This window comes from Coptis chinensis, chromosome 3, assembly GCF_015680905.1.
Source record: "Coptis chinensis isolate HL-2020 chromosome 3, ASM1568090v1, whole genome shotgun sequence".
In the NCBI taxonomy this organism is placed as follows: Eukaryota; Viridiplantae; Streptophyta; class Magnoliopsida; order Ranunculales; family Ranunculaceae; genus Coptis; species Coptis chinensis.
In genome coordinates this window covers 103,592,676-103,606,916 of record NC_141458.1, presented here as the reverse complement: position 1 = coordinate 103,606,916, position 14,241 = coordinate 103,592,676, and the positions used below count along the sequence as shown (strand labels likewise).

Below are 14,241 nucleotides of genomic sequence, written 5' to 3'. Positions count from 1 at the left end.
ACACAAAAATCTAATAACTATTATTTACAAAATTAATATTGAGTGTTTATGGAGGTTGTATGCTACTTAGATTGTTTTGGATTACGATGACCTTTGTTATATAAACATATGCATCAAATTCATTCATTTATCAGAAAATTTAAGAAGTCATTATCCTATCAAATATTGTATTTTTTTTATCTAAAAAATCCAAAAAGCAAAGTCCTCTATCTTGCAAAATGCTACGACATAACAACCAGTCAATATTTCACACTCGTTGTTAGCTAATCTAGATTCAAATCCTCACATACAATGAAGGGTTCCTTATTTCCTAACCATATGTATAAAAAGAAATTGAGAAGTAAACATCAAAGCTCAAAAATTACGAAATACACCTTCTCTCAAACTAAAGCAGGACTTCAGGATACACGATATTAGTTGTGTGGTTTGAATAATCAAGAGGGAGGATGACATGGATTCATTTTGAAGAAGTGCATCTTGATAACGCCACATATAATTGACCATGGCTAAACACCTGGTTTTGCAAATCAATACCAACGTACTTAACAGACTGCCATTGTGATTTGTTTATCGTCATTGCAAATGACAATCGAATCGGAAACTGTCGTCTGGTCATTTGAAATGGTATTTTATTAGTCAAAGGCATTAATGATATTCTTGGGATAAAGCGTACATTCCCTGCTTTTTCTCCAGTTAAGATTAGAACTTGCACCACGTGTGGCTTTGTGCACACAATCATCAGGCGCGTGATGTTACAAAGTCTATCTATTGGCGCTATATTTCTCAGCAACATTACTGGGCATCCCTTCTTGAGAGTAAGCTTGAATGGAGGCAACCCAGAAGGATCGAGTGAGTTCAAGTACTCATCCGGATAGCTATTTATGTTACCACTATCAACAACACTGGCAGCGCCTAACTTGTCAGTACCTAAGCAAACAATTTCTTCCCTAGGAAACATATCTAGTGCAGTATCATTTATAGTGCTAACATCATCATTGCGTGCTGAAAGGATAGTCCGCTCGGTCAAATAATTTGGGTCAGCTTCATACTGCTCACTTAGATCGGGATATACATTATTTAGTAAGTCATGAAGATTGCTACAATTTTGAATCTCTGGCGGCAATTGAACACTTTCTTCTGGTTTCATTCCAACCTGAAAAAGAATATGAGATGAGTGATTGTGTATAATTTAAAATGGTCAGCAAAAAGCATTATTTTTTTCAAGAAATTAAGTAATACCTCCATCAAGAAATTGGAGAACAATACGTTCTCTGGCAAGTCACTGTCTAATCTCATATTTTGCACCAAAGATAAAACATTGACGTGTTTCCAGAGCAAAGACCTTCTCAGTGATGCACCTACAATATCCTCACGTTCACCTTGTGGTACAACTGGCAGAATTTGTGGGAAGTCACCGCCTAGAACAACAGTGATTCCACCAAATGGTCTTTCATTGTTACAAACATCTCGGAGTGAACGGTCAACCTGGTTCAATACAAAACCTATCTTTGCATCGAGACTTCATCCCAAATTATCGGTTTGTTTCTTTAAACGGACACCTTGGAGTGAATCCTTTTTGAAGCCGCACATAGAGTTCTCTAACACATCAAAAGGAATAGAAAAAGTTGAATGAGTTGTTCTACCACCATCTAATAAAAGCGACGCAATACCAGATGAGGCAACTATAATCACAATATGTCCTAGATTACGACATTTAGCTGCAATCGCATTATACACAAATGTCTTTCCTATACCTGCAGCTCTGTTTAAGAAGAAAATTCCCCCTGCATTTTGCATGACTGAATCAACCATGGTATCAAACACATAGCGTTGCTCATTGTTATGATGATCAATGTTACGGTTGATTTGCTCATCTTGTAAATCTAACTAGAGTTGGTGTTGCTCCCAAATTAGTCTATTTCCAATCCCTTTGTTCCATTTTTTGAGTGGTCGGGCATCGGGGAAAGTCTTCTAGAGTTTTGTTTTTAGATTCCATGAGAACTACTCCAATAGATGCAACCCGTAATCACACCTGCAGGAAAATTGAGTATTAATAATATAATATAGGCTACATGAAGGAGGCATTAATATAATATTTATCACCTGCTCTTTTGATGGACTAGGAATGTTGAAGATAGTTAAGTAATTTGTGCTAGGTCGTCACATATACTTGTTGAGAATCTATCCAACAACAGATGTAGTTGCACTAGATTGCATTCCAACAGAATAATGTCGAACAATCTCCTTAGTTGATATCCAGTATTCATTATCGCCGGTTCTTCTAAACAATGTATCCACTCTCCATCATCTTCAAGAAGTCCACGTGCAACACACACAGCCTTGAATGTTGGATGAAGAATACCTTCAAATTTGCGAAGATCCTCAAATGATTTTGGGCCCTTTACGATGGTCAAGAGTAGACGCAAGTAAGAATTCTTACTGAAGAGAAGAAGATAGTACTGAAGAAAGTTATTGGAAAAACAATGTGGAAAAAACGAAGTAATGAGATATTTTTTACCTTAAACTGAGGATTGCGCGCGTCGGGAGATCCTTGCACTCAAACGTGACAGGGTGAGAAGAAGGGTGTTACCTTACTAGTTAGGAAGAATAAAGGGTTGTAAGGTATTTTCATGAGGAAAAGGAAAGAGTGAAATACTTAGTTTTTGTTTTTTTTTTTTTTTTTGGTAACTAAAAGTGATTTGTTTATTAGTAACTAAAAGTGATTTGAAGAAGAAAAAAAAAGATTGGCCCAAGATTCTTATTTCCTAATTTCGTGGGTATTAGTAAGTGTTATAATTACTATTAGATCATCCCAAAACTAAAAGTGATTTGTTTATTGGTAGCTAAGAGTGATTGAAAGAAAAAAAAATAGATTGACCCGATAAAGGATTCTTATTCTTATTTCCTAATTTTGTGGGTATTAGTAAGTGTTATAATTACCGTTAGATCATCCCAAAACTGCTTTCTCCATGACCGCTTGATATAAATACATAAAAAACCAAGCTGCTTTATTATATAGAAATACTCTCTGAAGAGTTTGTCAATAAGAAGGCTATGAGGATTAATATCATCAGTACGTTAGAATTTAGATAACTTTAGATTTTTATTTTTATTTTCTTTTCAAGAACTAAAAGTGATTTGAAACTAAAAGGATTTGAAAAAAAAAAAAGATTGGCCCGTGGATTCTTATTTCCTAATTTTGTGGGTATTAGTAAGTGTTATAATTACCGTTAGATCATCCCAAAACTAAAAGTGATTTGTTTATTGGTAGCTAAAAGTGATTAGAAGGAAAAAGAGAGATTGGCTTGATGAAGGATTCTTATTCTTATTTCTTAATTTTGTAAGTATTAGTAAGTGTTATAATTACCGTTAGATCGTCCCAAAACTGCTTTCTCTCTGACCGCTTGATATAAATACATAAAAAACCAAGCTACTTTTTTTTTGCTAAAGGTAATTGATTAATAAAGAATAAGGATTACAAAAGTGACAGTTACATATTAAGAACTGCTTACAGGAGACTACATCATATATGTATCTTTCCTAAAAACATCAATGCTCTAGTGGACAAAACGGAAATAAGTGGTGTAGTGATTCTCTAGATTCTTCATGAAGAGTGGTCTACTATCCTACCATTTCCTTTCACATTGAACCAAGTTAGCCCCATGCTTAGAACAGCTATCGGCACCAAGGTTAGTTGGTCTCTCTCCAAGTGACTGTGACATTGATCCATTCTGCCTGCTCCTTCATAGTTTGCCACCTTTCCCGGACTCTCCAATGTAATTTATTCTCCTGAAAAGCTTGGACTACCGATTTCGAATCGCTCTCCACCCATATATACTTCCATCCCATTTCCAGCGCCTTGTGTACAGCTTCCACAATAGCCACTATTTCCGCCATGTAATTAGTATTGACCCCCAGACCTCCTGCCGCTGCACCTAAGAATTCACCCTTATAGTTTCTCATAACTATTCCCCAACCTGATTAGTACCCATCAGTATTTACCTTTATTATTCCAAGTGGAGGAAGAGTCCAGAAGCATTCAATGATTTTCGGTGCTCTTCTCAGCTTGTGATGAAGATTGAAGACTCTAAGAATCTTTAAGTCATGAACCGAGTTCTCCATATGCCCTGCAGATCTGTGGTGAGCTCGAATGATTGCTCGTCTAGCTAAAAAACAAATATGCGATAAGCTTGAGTCTTTATTGTCGTAGAGCACTCTGTTCCGGTTCTTCCAAAGACTCACCATCATAGTGATAGAACAAGCTTTCCACATGTCAAGAATGAGGGAGCTGTAATGCTTACCTTGCTGCTGCACATCCTGAAATGATTCCGGGTTCTTGTAAGTGCTGAAAATGTCTCGAGCATAGTTCCATACTGTTTTGGCCAGATTACATTGAAAGAGTATATGCTCCAGAGTTTCTTGCTGAGTGAGACAGATGCAGCATCTAGAGGCCAGCTGCGTTTTCCGCCTTTGGAGCTGATCGTCTGTTCTTGTTGCGCCATGCGCCAGCTTCCAAGCAATTCCTTGAGTTTTCGGTAGAACCTTTGAGTTCCATATGAATTTACACCATGCTGGTTTGGCTGATTTCTTTCGGATGTCTTCATGCGCTTTCGAAACTGTGAATTTCCCATTAGAATTGCCTAACCATACCCTTGTATCCTCTCTTGCACTATTAGGCTACTGTAGAGTGCCCAGTTTTATGCCCATTTGCTGCAACAGTTGAGACATGTTTACTGAAAAATTCCAAGTATCTCCCAGAATACACTCACTAAGCTTTGACTGAAATTTGACAATCTCTTTGCTCTCTTCCTGAAAGAAATCGCAGAGCGGTTTATTCAACAACCAATTCTCTCTCCAAAGATTGATAGAGTTTCCATTGCCCACCGTCCAGCCATGAAGATGCTTCATCTCACTAAGTTTGTCATATAGAAATACTCTACAAAGAGTTTATCGATAAGAAGGCTATAAAGATTAATATCATCAGTACGTTAGAATTTAGATAACTTTAGATTTTTATTTTATTGTTTTATTTTTTTTTTTTATTTTTTTATTTTTTATTTTTTATTTTTTTCAGTCGGTAACTAAAAGTGTTTATTGGTAACTAAAAATGATTTGAAGAAGAAAAAAATAGATTGGCCCAGGATTCTTATTTTCTAATTCGTGGGTATTAGTAAGTGTTATAACTATTGTTAGATCATCCTAAAACTAAAAGTGATTTGTTTATTGGTAGCTAAAAGTGATTTGAAAGAAAAAGAAAGATTGGCCCGATGAAGGATTCTTATTCTTATTTCCTAATTTTGTGGGTATTAGTAAGTGTTATAATTACTGTTAGATGTTTTATTATATAGAAATACTCTCCGGAGAGTTTGTTGATAAGAAGGCTATGAGGATTAATATCATCAGTACGTTAGAATTTAGATAACTTTAGATAAATTTAGATAAGTTAGAATTTAAATAAGTTAGATAAGTTATTTAGATAAGTTTCATAAATTAAGAGTTTGTCGATAAGAAGGTTATGAGGATTAATATAATCAGTACGTTAGAATTTAGATAAATTTAGATAAGTTAAAATTTAAATATGTTAGATAAGTTATTTAGATAAGTTTCATAAATTCTATATAAGTTAGCAGTAATTTATTTGAGTACGTTTTCATATATAAAGATTATTTCCTAATTGGAATCAACTTACTTTTTAATCGTACCGGTCTACCGTCAGATGTACTGACTGTATTAACTATTAGCCATCTGATGTAGGCTTCACACAAAGCGCTTAAGTCCAGCACAAACATTTGGGATTGAGAAACGATACATTCTTCTGCATTTAGTCTCCCACTCAACACGTCTTTACAACTACAAAATGCACAAAATGAAGCATACATCTACAGATAAAAAAGACATAGCTTTTCAAATATAAATAGTGAAAAATAACTTTTCCACTAACTTACTTGCTTCCATTATATCTAATTCTTCACTCTTACATTTTCTTGTAACTCAGACACTTTCTCAGTCATGTTGACTGTAAAAATTCCCATTCAACAGTACGTAAACCTTCCATTGATTAGTTCAATCTTGCAAAAGAAGCGTTAAAGTCTCTGCACTCTGTACATACCGAAATGAATGTATATTCTTTGTTGTTTTGTGTATAGAAATAAACTTGAACAATTAGAAGGAAATGACGTTAAAATGTACTTGCCTTCATAACTGTCGTTTAATCCAGAGAAATCTTAATCAATAGAAAAGATTATTTCACATATCAATGGATTTTGCCGAAATCCCATCCTGCCGAAATCCAAATTGAGTGTTAAAGGCATAGTTTTCATTATGCCCATAAAACTATGCACTTAACCACTATGTAAACTAAGTACAAATTAATATTACCTGTTAAAAAAGAGACTTAGAGTGGTGGAGAGAGCATGACGTAGTGGAGAGAACCGAGATAGATAAATCATGTTAAGAATTCTTACTAAAAAGAAGAAGATAGTATTGAAGAAGGTTACTGGAAAAACAGTGTGGAAAAAGCAACAAACCTCACTGACAACGAAGTAATGAGATTTTTTTTACCTTAAACTGGGGATTGCGCGCGTCGAGAGGATCCTTGCACTCAAACGTGACAGGGTGAGAAGAAGGGTGTTACCTTACTGGTTAGGAAGAAGAAAGGGTTGTAAGGTATTTTTGTGGGGAAGAGGAAAAAGTGAAAGACGTTTTTTTTTTTTTTTTAACATTTTATTTTTGGTACCTAAAAGTGATTTGCTTATTGGTAACTAAAAGTGATTTGAAGAAAAAAAAAAAGATTGGCCCAAGATTCTTATTTCCTAATTTCGTGGGTATTAGTAAGTGTTATAATTACTGCTAGATCATCCCAAAACTAAAAGTGATTTGTTTATTGGTAGCTAAAAGTGATTTGAAAGAAAATGATAGATTGGCCCGATAAATGATTCTTATTCTTATTTCTAATTTTGTGGGTATTAGTAAGTGTTATAATTACCGTTAGATCATTCCAAAATTGCTTTCTCCCTGACCGTTTGATATAAATACATAAAAAAACAAGATGCTTTATTATATAGAAATACTCTCCGAAGAGTTTGTCAATACGAAGGCTACGAGGATTAATATCATTAGTACGTTAGAATTTAGATAACTTTAGTGTTTTTTTTTTTTTTTTTGGTAACTTAATATAATTTTTTATTGGTAACTAAAAGTGATTTAAAGGAAAAAGAGAGATTAGCCCGATAATGGATTCTTATTCTTATTTTCTAATTTTGTGGGTATTAGTAAGTGTTATAATTACTATTAGATATTTTATTATATAGAAATATTCTCCGAAGAGTTTGTCGATAAGAAGGCTATGAGGATTAATATCATCAGTACGTTAGAATTTAGATAAATTTAGATAAGTTAAAATTTAAATAAGTTAGATAAGTTATTTAGATAAGTTTCATAAATTAAGAGTTTGTCGATAAGAGTTTGTCCCAGGATTCTTATTTCCTAATTTCGTGGGTATTAGTAAGTGTTATAATTACCTTTAGATCATCCCAAAACTAAAAGTGATTTGTTTATTGGTAGCTAAAAGTGATTTGAAGGAAAAAGAGAGATTGGCTCGATGAAGGATTCTTATTCTTATTTCCTAATTTTGTAAGTATTAGTAAGTTTTATAATTACCGTTAGAACTTTCCAAAACTGCTTTCTCCTTTACCGCTTGATATAAATACATAAAAAACCAAGCTGCTTTATCATATAGAAATACTCTTCGAAGAGTTTGTCGATAAGAAGGCTATGAAAATTAATATCATCAGTACATTAGAATTTAGATAACTTTAGGTTTTTATTTTTTTTATTTTTTTTTTCGGTCGGTAACTAAAAGTGTTTATTGGTAACTAAAAGTGATTTGAAGAAAAAAAAAAATAGATTGGCCCAGGATTCTTATTTTCTAATTTCGTGGGTATTAGTAAGTGTTATAATTATCGTTAGATCATCCCAAAACTAAAAGTGATTTGTTTAGGGTGTTAATATATTCATAGGAAGCAAATGATATGCTCACCAAAAATATGGTGAATTACCCATTATATCCCCTTCTCTTTTATCTAGTATCACCTCTATTTTCTCTCTCTGAATTGAAGACGTACTCTTTTGGATAAATTTTAACCATTTCAACAACCAAAAGGAGAAATTGGTAGCCTAACCATCAACAAAAGCAGTTCATAACCCGCATAAAAAAATTAAGGAATTCGAACTCGTTTAGTGGCCATTATTTCTGAGTGGACTACTAAGGAATCTGATTTTACTCACACAAAAAAAAACGGCGAAATGGTAAATCCGTGCTATTCTTCTTCAAAGTTTTACTTGAAGACAAAATGAAATATATGCACTCTGAAAGTACAACGCTTAAAATATTAAATAAGCTAAAGGTGATTTGTTGTTCTATTAACTTTGGAAGAATAGTGCTCTTAGAGGAGTGATTGGATTTGTGAGTTTAAATGAATGTATGGGTGAAGATTTCTTTTTTGTATTATAGCCATGATAGTCATGTCCCCATGTGCATGAGTTTTTATCTTCCCACCATTAAAGCCCGAGATCAGTTGTTTTTTTTTTTCTCTTGTTTAAGAGTTTTTAAGTTTCAAAAGCTACGATGTAAGAGGAGTGGTGGAGGTGTTAACTCGGTACGATTTGGATATTCAGAAATAGGAGTGGCAGTGATCATCCGGTAATGGGGGGTATAATAAGTAAATTGAACTTTTTGCGGTGAACTTATAATTCTATACCGGTGAATATATTAGCACCCTTTGTTTATTGGTAGCTAAAAGTGATTTGAAAGATTTGAAGGAAAAAGAGAGATTGGCCCGATGAAGGATTCTTATTCTTATTTCATAATTTTGTGGGTATTAGTAAGTGTTATAATTACTATTAGATGTTTTATTATATAGAAATACTCTTCGAAGAGTTTGTCGATAAGAAGGCTATGAGGCCGGATTAATATCATTAGTACGTTAGAATTTAAATAACTTTAGATAAATTTAGATAAGTTAGAATTTAAATAAGTTAGATAAGTTTCATAAATTAAGAGTTTGTCAGGCTATGAGGATTAATATAATCAGTACGTTAGAATTTAGATAAGTTAAAATTTAAATAAGTTAGATAAGTTATTTAGATAAATTTCATAAATTCTAGATAAATTAGTAGTAATTTATTTGAGTACGTTTTCATAAAGATTGTTTCCTAATTGGAATCAACCTACTCTTTAATCTTACCGATCTACCGTCAGATGTACTAATTGTATTAACTATTAAAATAAGTTAGTAGTAATTTATTTGAGTACGTTTTCATAAAGATTGTTTCCTAATTGAAATCAACTTACTCTTTAATCGTACCGGTCTACCGTCAGATGTATTGATTGTATTAACTATTAGCCATCCGATGTAGGCTTCACAAAGCGCTTAAAGACCAAGCTGTTTTATTATATATACTAGAAATTAACCCGTTAGCTCATGCTTTCGAATCTTAACGTTATTCATTTTTTTTATTAATTAAATTAAAAGCTGCAAAAGAAACACAAAAATTTAATAACTATTATTTACAAAATTAATATTGAGTGCTTATGGAGGGTGTATGCTACTTAGATTGTTTTGGATTAGGATGACCTTTGTTATATAAACATATGCATCAAATTCATTCATTTATCAAAAAATTTAAGAAGTCATTATCCTATCAAATATTGTATTTTTTTTTTATCTAAAAATATCCAAAAAGCAAATTCCCTTATCTAGCAAAATGTTATGACATAACAACCAGTTAATATTTCACACTCGTTGTTAGCTGATATAGATTCAAATCCTCACATACAATGAAGGGTTCCTTATTTCATAACCATATGTATAAAAAGAAATTGAGAAATAAACATCAAAGCTCAAAAGTTATGAAATACACCTTCTCTCAAACTAAAAGCGGGACTTGGGATACATGATATTAGTTGTGTGGTTTGAAGAATCGGGGGAGGGATGATGACGATTAGTTTTGAAGAAGTGCATCTTGATAACGCCACATATAATTGACCATGGCTAAACACCTGATTTCGCATATCAATACCAATGTACTTAACAGACTGCCCTTGTGATTTGTTTATCGTCATTGCAAACGACAATCGAATCGGAAACTGTCGTCTGGTCATTTGAAATGGTATTTCATTGGTCGAAGGCGTTAATGATATTCTCGGGATAAAGCGTACATTTCCTACTTTTTCTCTAGTTAAGATTAGAACTTGCACCACGTGTGGCTTTGTGCACACAATCATCAAGCGCGTGCCGTTACAAAGTCCATCTGTTGGCGCTATATTTCTCAGCAACATTACTGGGCATCCCTTCTTGAGAGTAAGCTTGAATGAAGGTAACCCAGAAGGATCGAGTGAGTTCAAGTACTCTGTCGGATAGCTATTTGCGTTACCACTATCAACAACACTGGCAACGCCTAACTTGTTAGCACCTAAGCAAACAATTTCTTCCCCAGGAAACATATCTAGTGCAGTATTATTTATAGTGCTAACATCATCGTTGCGTGCTGAAAGGATAGTCCGCTCGGTCAAATCATTTGGGTCAGCTTCATACTGCCCACTTAGATCGGGATATACATTATTTAGCAAGTCATGAAAATTGCTACAATTTTGAATCTCTTGCGGCAATTGAACACTTTCTTCTGGTTTCATTCCAACCTGAAAATTTCAAATGAGAGCATATGAGATGAGTGATTGTGTATAATTTAAAATGGTCAGCAAAAAGCATTATTTTTTTCAAGAAATTAAGTAATACCTCCATCAAGAAATTGGAGAACAACACGTTCTCTGGCAAGTCACTATCTAATCTCATATTTTGCACCAAAAGATAAAACATTGACGTGTTTCCAATGCAAAGACCTTCTCAGTGATGCACATACAATATCCTCACGTTCACCTTGTGGTACAACTGGCAGAATTTGTCGAAAGTCACCGCCTAGAACAATAGTGATTCTACCAAATGGTCTTTCATTGTTACAAACATCCCAGAGTGAACGGTCAACTGCTTCAAAACAAAACCTATGCTGCATCGAGTCTTCATCCCAAATTATCAGTTTTGCTTCTTTAAACAGACCTGCTTGGAGCGAATCCTTTTTGAAGTCGCACATAGAGTTCTCCAACACATAAAAAGGAATAGAAAAAGTTGAATGAGCTATTCTACCACAATCTAATAAAAGCGACGCAATACCAGATGAAGCAACTGCAATCACAATATGCCCTAGATGACGACATTTAGCTGCAATTGTATTATACACAAATGTCTTTCCTGTACCTGCAGCTCCATTTAAGAAGAAAATTCCCCCTGCATTTTGCATGACTGAATCAACCACAATATCAAACGCATGGCGTTGCTCATTGTTAAGACGATCAATGTTACGGTTGATTTGTTCATCTTTTAAATCAAACTAGAGTTGGCATTGCTCCCAAATTAGTCTATTTCCAATCCCTTTATTCCTTTTTTTGAGTGGTCGGGAACGGGGGTCGGGTAACGGGGAAAGTCTTCTAGAGTTTAGTTTTAGATTCCATAAGGAACTGCTCCAATAGATGCAACCCATAATCATCACCTACTGGAAAAAATTGTGTATTAATAATATAATATAGGCTACATGAAGGAGGCATTAATATAATATCATCACTTGCTCTTTTGATGGATTAGGAATGTTGAAGATAGTTAAGTAATTTGTGCACTAGGTCGTCGCGATATACTTGTTGAGAATCTATCCCACAACAGGATGTGGTTCTTGTTGGATTGCATTCCAATAGAATAATGCCGAACAATCTCCTTAGCTGATATCCGATTATTCATTATCGCGCTTCTTCTAAACAATGTATCCACTCTCCATCATCTTCAAAGAAGTCCACGTGCAACACACACGCGCAGCCTTGAATGTTGAGCGGGAATACCTTCAAATTTCGCGAAGATCCTCAAATGATGATGGGCCCTTTACAATGGTCAATAGTAGACACAAGTAAAACCTCTCTCCCTCATTGGGCTTGGCAAAATACATCCCGCCAATAGTATAACCATTGCTTCTTTTAGTCCATACCTTTTCTATTTTGTGCCAAACAAAGTGCTTTCGGGGAATTCTTGGTAAGTATAGGCTGAGCATCCGATTTTGAAACAACAACGGTCGAATAATGAAGTGAGACTTCGACTTTTGTCTTTTAAGCCCTCTCAAGAATATTCTCCATCGGTTCCTTAGTGTTGAACCAACATAATGCATACCGGCAACAAATCATAACTTAACAGTATGGCATTCCAAAGATAACTTAATAGTATATTGATGAAATTTGTTTAATCAAGTGTTAAATACGGCAAGTGAAAGATAACCTTACAATAGGTTGGAAACTCTTCATGTAAGGAAAACCCAAATAGCCGCCAAGCTACTTCTGGTGGTCCAATATATCTGGCATCAATGTACTGTTTAATCTCATTTCCGCCGTCCAACACCATTGTTGTTCTGTCATTGCCCTCGTAGATGTACTTGTGGATGTACTTAACACATTGCAATCCCGCACACACTTTGACATTAGTGTGACAATTAAACATCCTCACCAACTGTGGATTATATGGGACAACGTTCCTATTGTCAACCTCTTTGTCTTTCACCATATAGACACGTCCCGTGTTGCGACGTATATAAAGTGGATAACCGTCTTTTTGTATGGTCGTCGTGTATGTAAACTCATGTGGAAAATGCTTTGTGCACTTGCCATTTTCCATACACAGTGAGTTCATATTTTTAACACCACACGGTCCATGGATCATACAACTATTTATTGTATCAAAGAGCAAGGGATCCTTATCTAGGTCGGGAAATTCTACAGATATAATTCGATCAATTTAGGCTGCGGTGCGAATTTTATCTTCATGCTTGAGGAAAAAGAGTGCATGCATGTGCGGGAGGCCATGCTTCTGAAATTCAATGGTGTACACATGAGCTACTTCACGGCCAAACATATTTTTCTTCTTGATAAATTTCATTAAAGCTCTTCTCTTCAGTTCGAAAACACGGGCAAGAACATCAGGTCGATCAAACGCATTTTGGTTCTCCAAAAGGGTTTCTTGCACTTCTGGCCAGTGAGGATTAGCTGTCATTGTAAGGAATCTATCTGGATGCTTATTGTAACATGTTATAGCCATTGAGTCTTGAAAGATCTCATACATGTACCTTGGACTTCCAATGAACGATGATGGCAAAATAAACCGCTGACCAACCTGATCAGGATTCGTACCCTCAGCTAAATCTGTCGAACTCATGTACACTTCAGCACGAAGATCCTTTTGGTGGGTATAATGATAGTATAGTCGATTTTGCTCGATAGAAGCCCAAGCATCACACAAAACTCCTGAAATAATTTTCCACCACGGAATACTGTTGAATATTCAATATGACGTTCAAACAAACGATATGCATAGAACACCATCTAAGTCAATCGCCTCGAATCGTCGTCATTGACATCATAAAGTTTCATTTCGATTAACCATCCAAGCTCACCCCGAGGGGAAAACAAAGGATAATGCAGGGGTAGATAAGCGGGATTACATTCATCAATCTGCTTCACTGCATTGCCTAATCTATAATGAAGAATGATATCCCTTGTGCTTTTGATTTCAGTTCCATCCCCAGGTATAACAACTGCAATTTCATTTGCTGAAGGAAGATTGTATCGTCGTCGGTCAGTAGATGTATTATAATGGAGATAAGCTGCCACATCATTTTCCTCAACTGCGCGAGCACTCAATATATCATATGCTTGACGAAATTTTTCAGCAAATCTATTACAATCTGACAGTGTACTCTGAATGACATCAAAAACATCATGTCTCAATTCTGGATTTCGGCGATGGCGCACATCAAGGGCACTGGCTGGGTCATAAACATAAAGCTGAGCATAAGTCGGATCTTTCTCAGATTCTAGTAGTAACGATCCAATTTGATGGCGTAATTCACCATGAGCGGTGAATGGAATAGGACCGCTACCGCTGAATATTCGGGTCATCCGGTTGACAACCGAGGCGGTAAATGCATTAGCCAAGTTATACTGACGAAGATGTTGTCTAAATGACCTGCCTTTGGCGTCACTACCATCATATAGATCTTGAATCACAGGAGGCAATGGACTAAGTAGAAGAAGACTGACTTTTCCTTGTTTGCAACACATCCCGAAAAGGTCTTTTTTGGTGATGTATTTGCTAG

At 35.1% G+C, this 14,241-nt stretch overlaps 1 protein-coding gene across 1 annotated transcript; it reads right to left on the bottom strand.

Annotated features, from left to right (window-relative positions):
* Nucleotides 1-457: 457 nt before the first annotated feature.
* On the bottom strand, nucleotides 458-12,779 carry LOC147512377 (uncharacterized). The gene is made up of 8 exons (XM_086598717.1): nucleotides 12,429-12,779; nucleotides 10,921-11,445; nucleotides 10,303-10,699; nucleotides 4,302-4,373; nucleotides 4,003-4,166; nucleotides 1,558-1,887; nucleotides 1,240-1,485; nucleotides 458-1,153 (listed from the first exon to the last, which is right to left on the bottom strand). The coding sequence occupies exons 1-8, from the start codon at nucleotides 12,777-12,779 to the stop codon at nucleotides 458-460; spliced, it is 2,781 nt and encodes a 926-aa protein (XP_086454843.1).
* Nucleotides 12,780-14,241: the final 1,462 nt, after the last annotated feature.

What these genes read in the sequence shown, in the direction of transcription:
- LOC147512377 (XM_086598717.1), bottom strand. Translation starts at nt 12,779, where the DNA reads ATGAACTCACTGTGTATGGAAAATGGCAAGTGCACAAAGCATTTTCCA. An exon ending in TCAGGATGTGCAGCAGCAAG is followed by an intron (nt 4,167 to 4,301) that starts GTAAGCATTACA and finishes TTTGTTTTTTAG; the next exon opens with CTAGACGAGCAATCATTCGA. An exon ending in AAAAGGATTCACTCCAAGGT is followed by an intron (nt 1,486 to 1,557) that starts GTCCGTTTAAAG and finishes GTATTGAACCAG; the next exon opens with GTTGACCGTTCACTCCGAGA.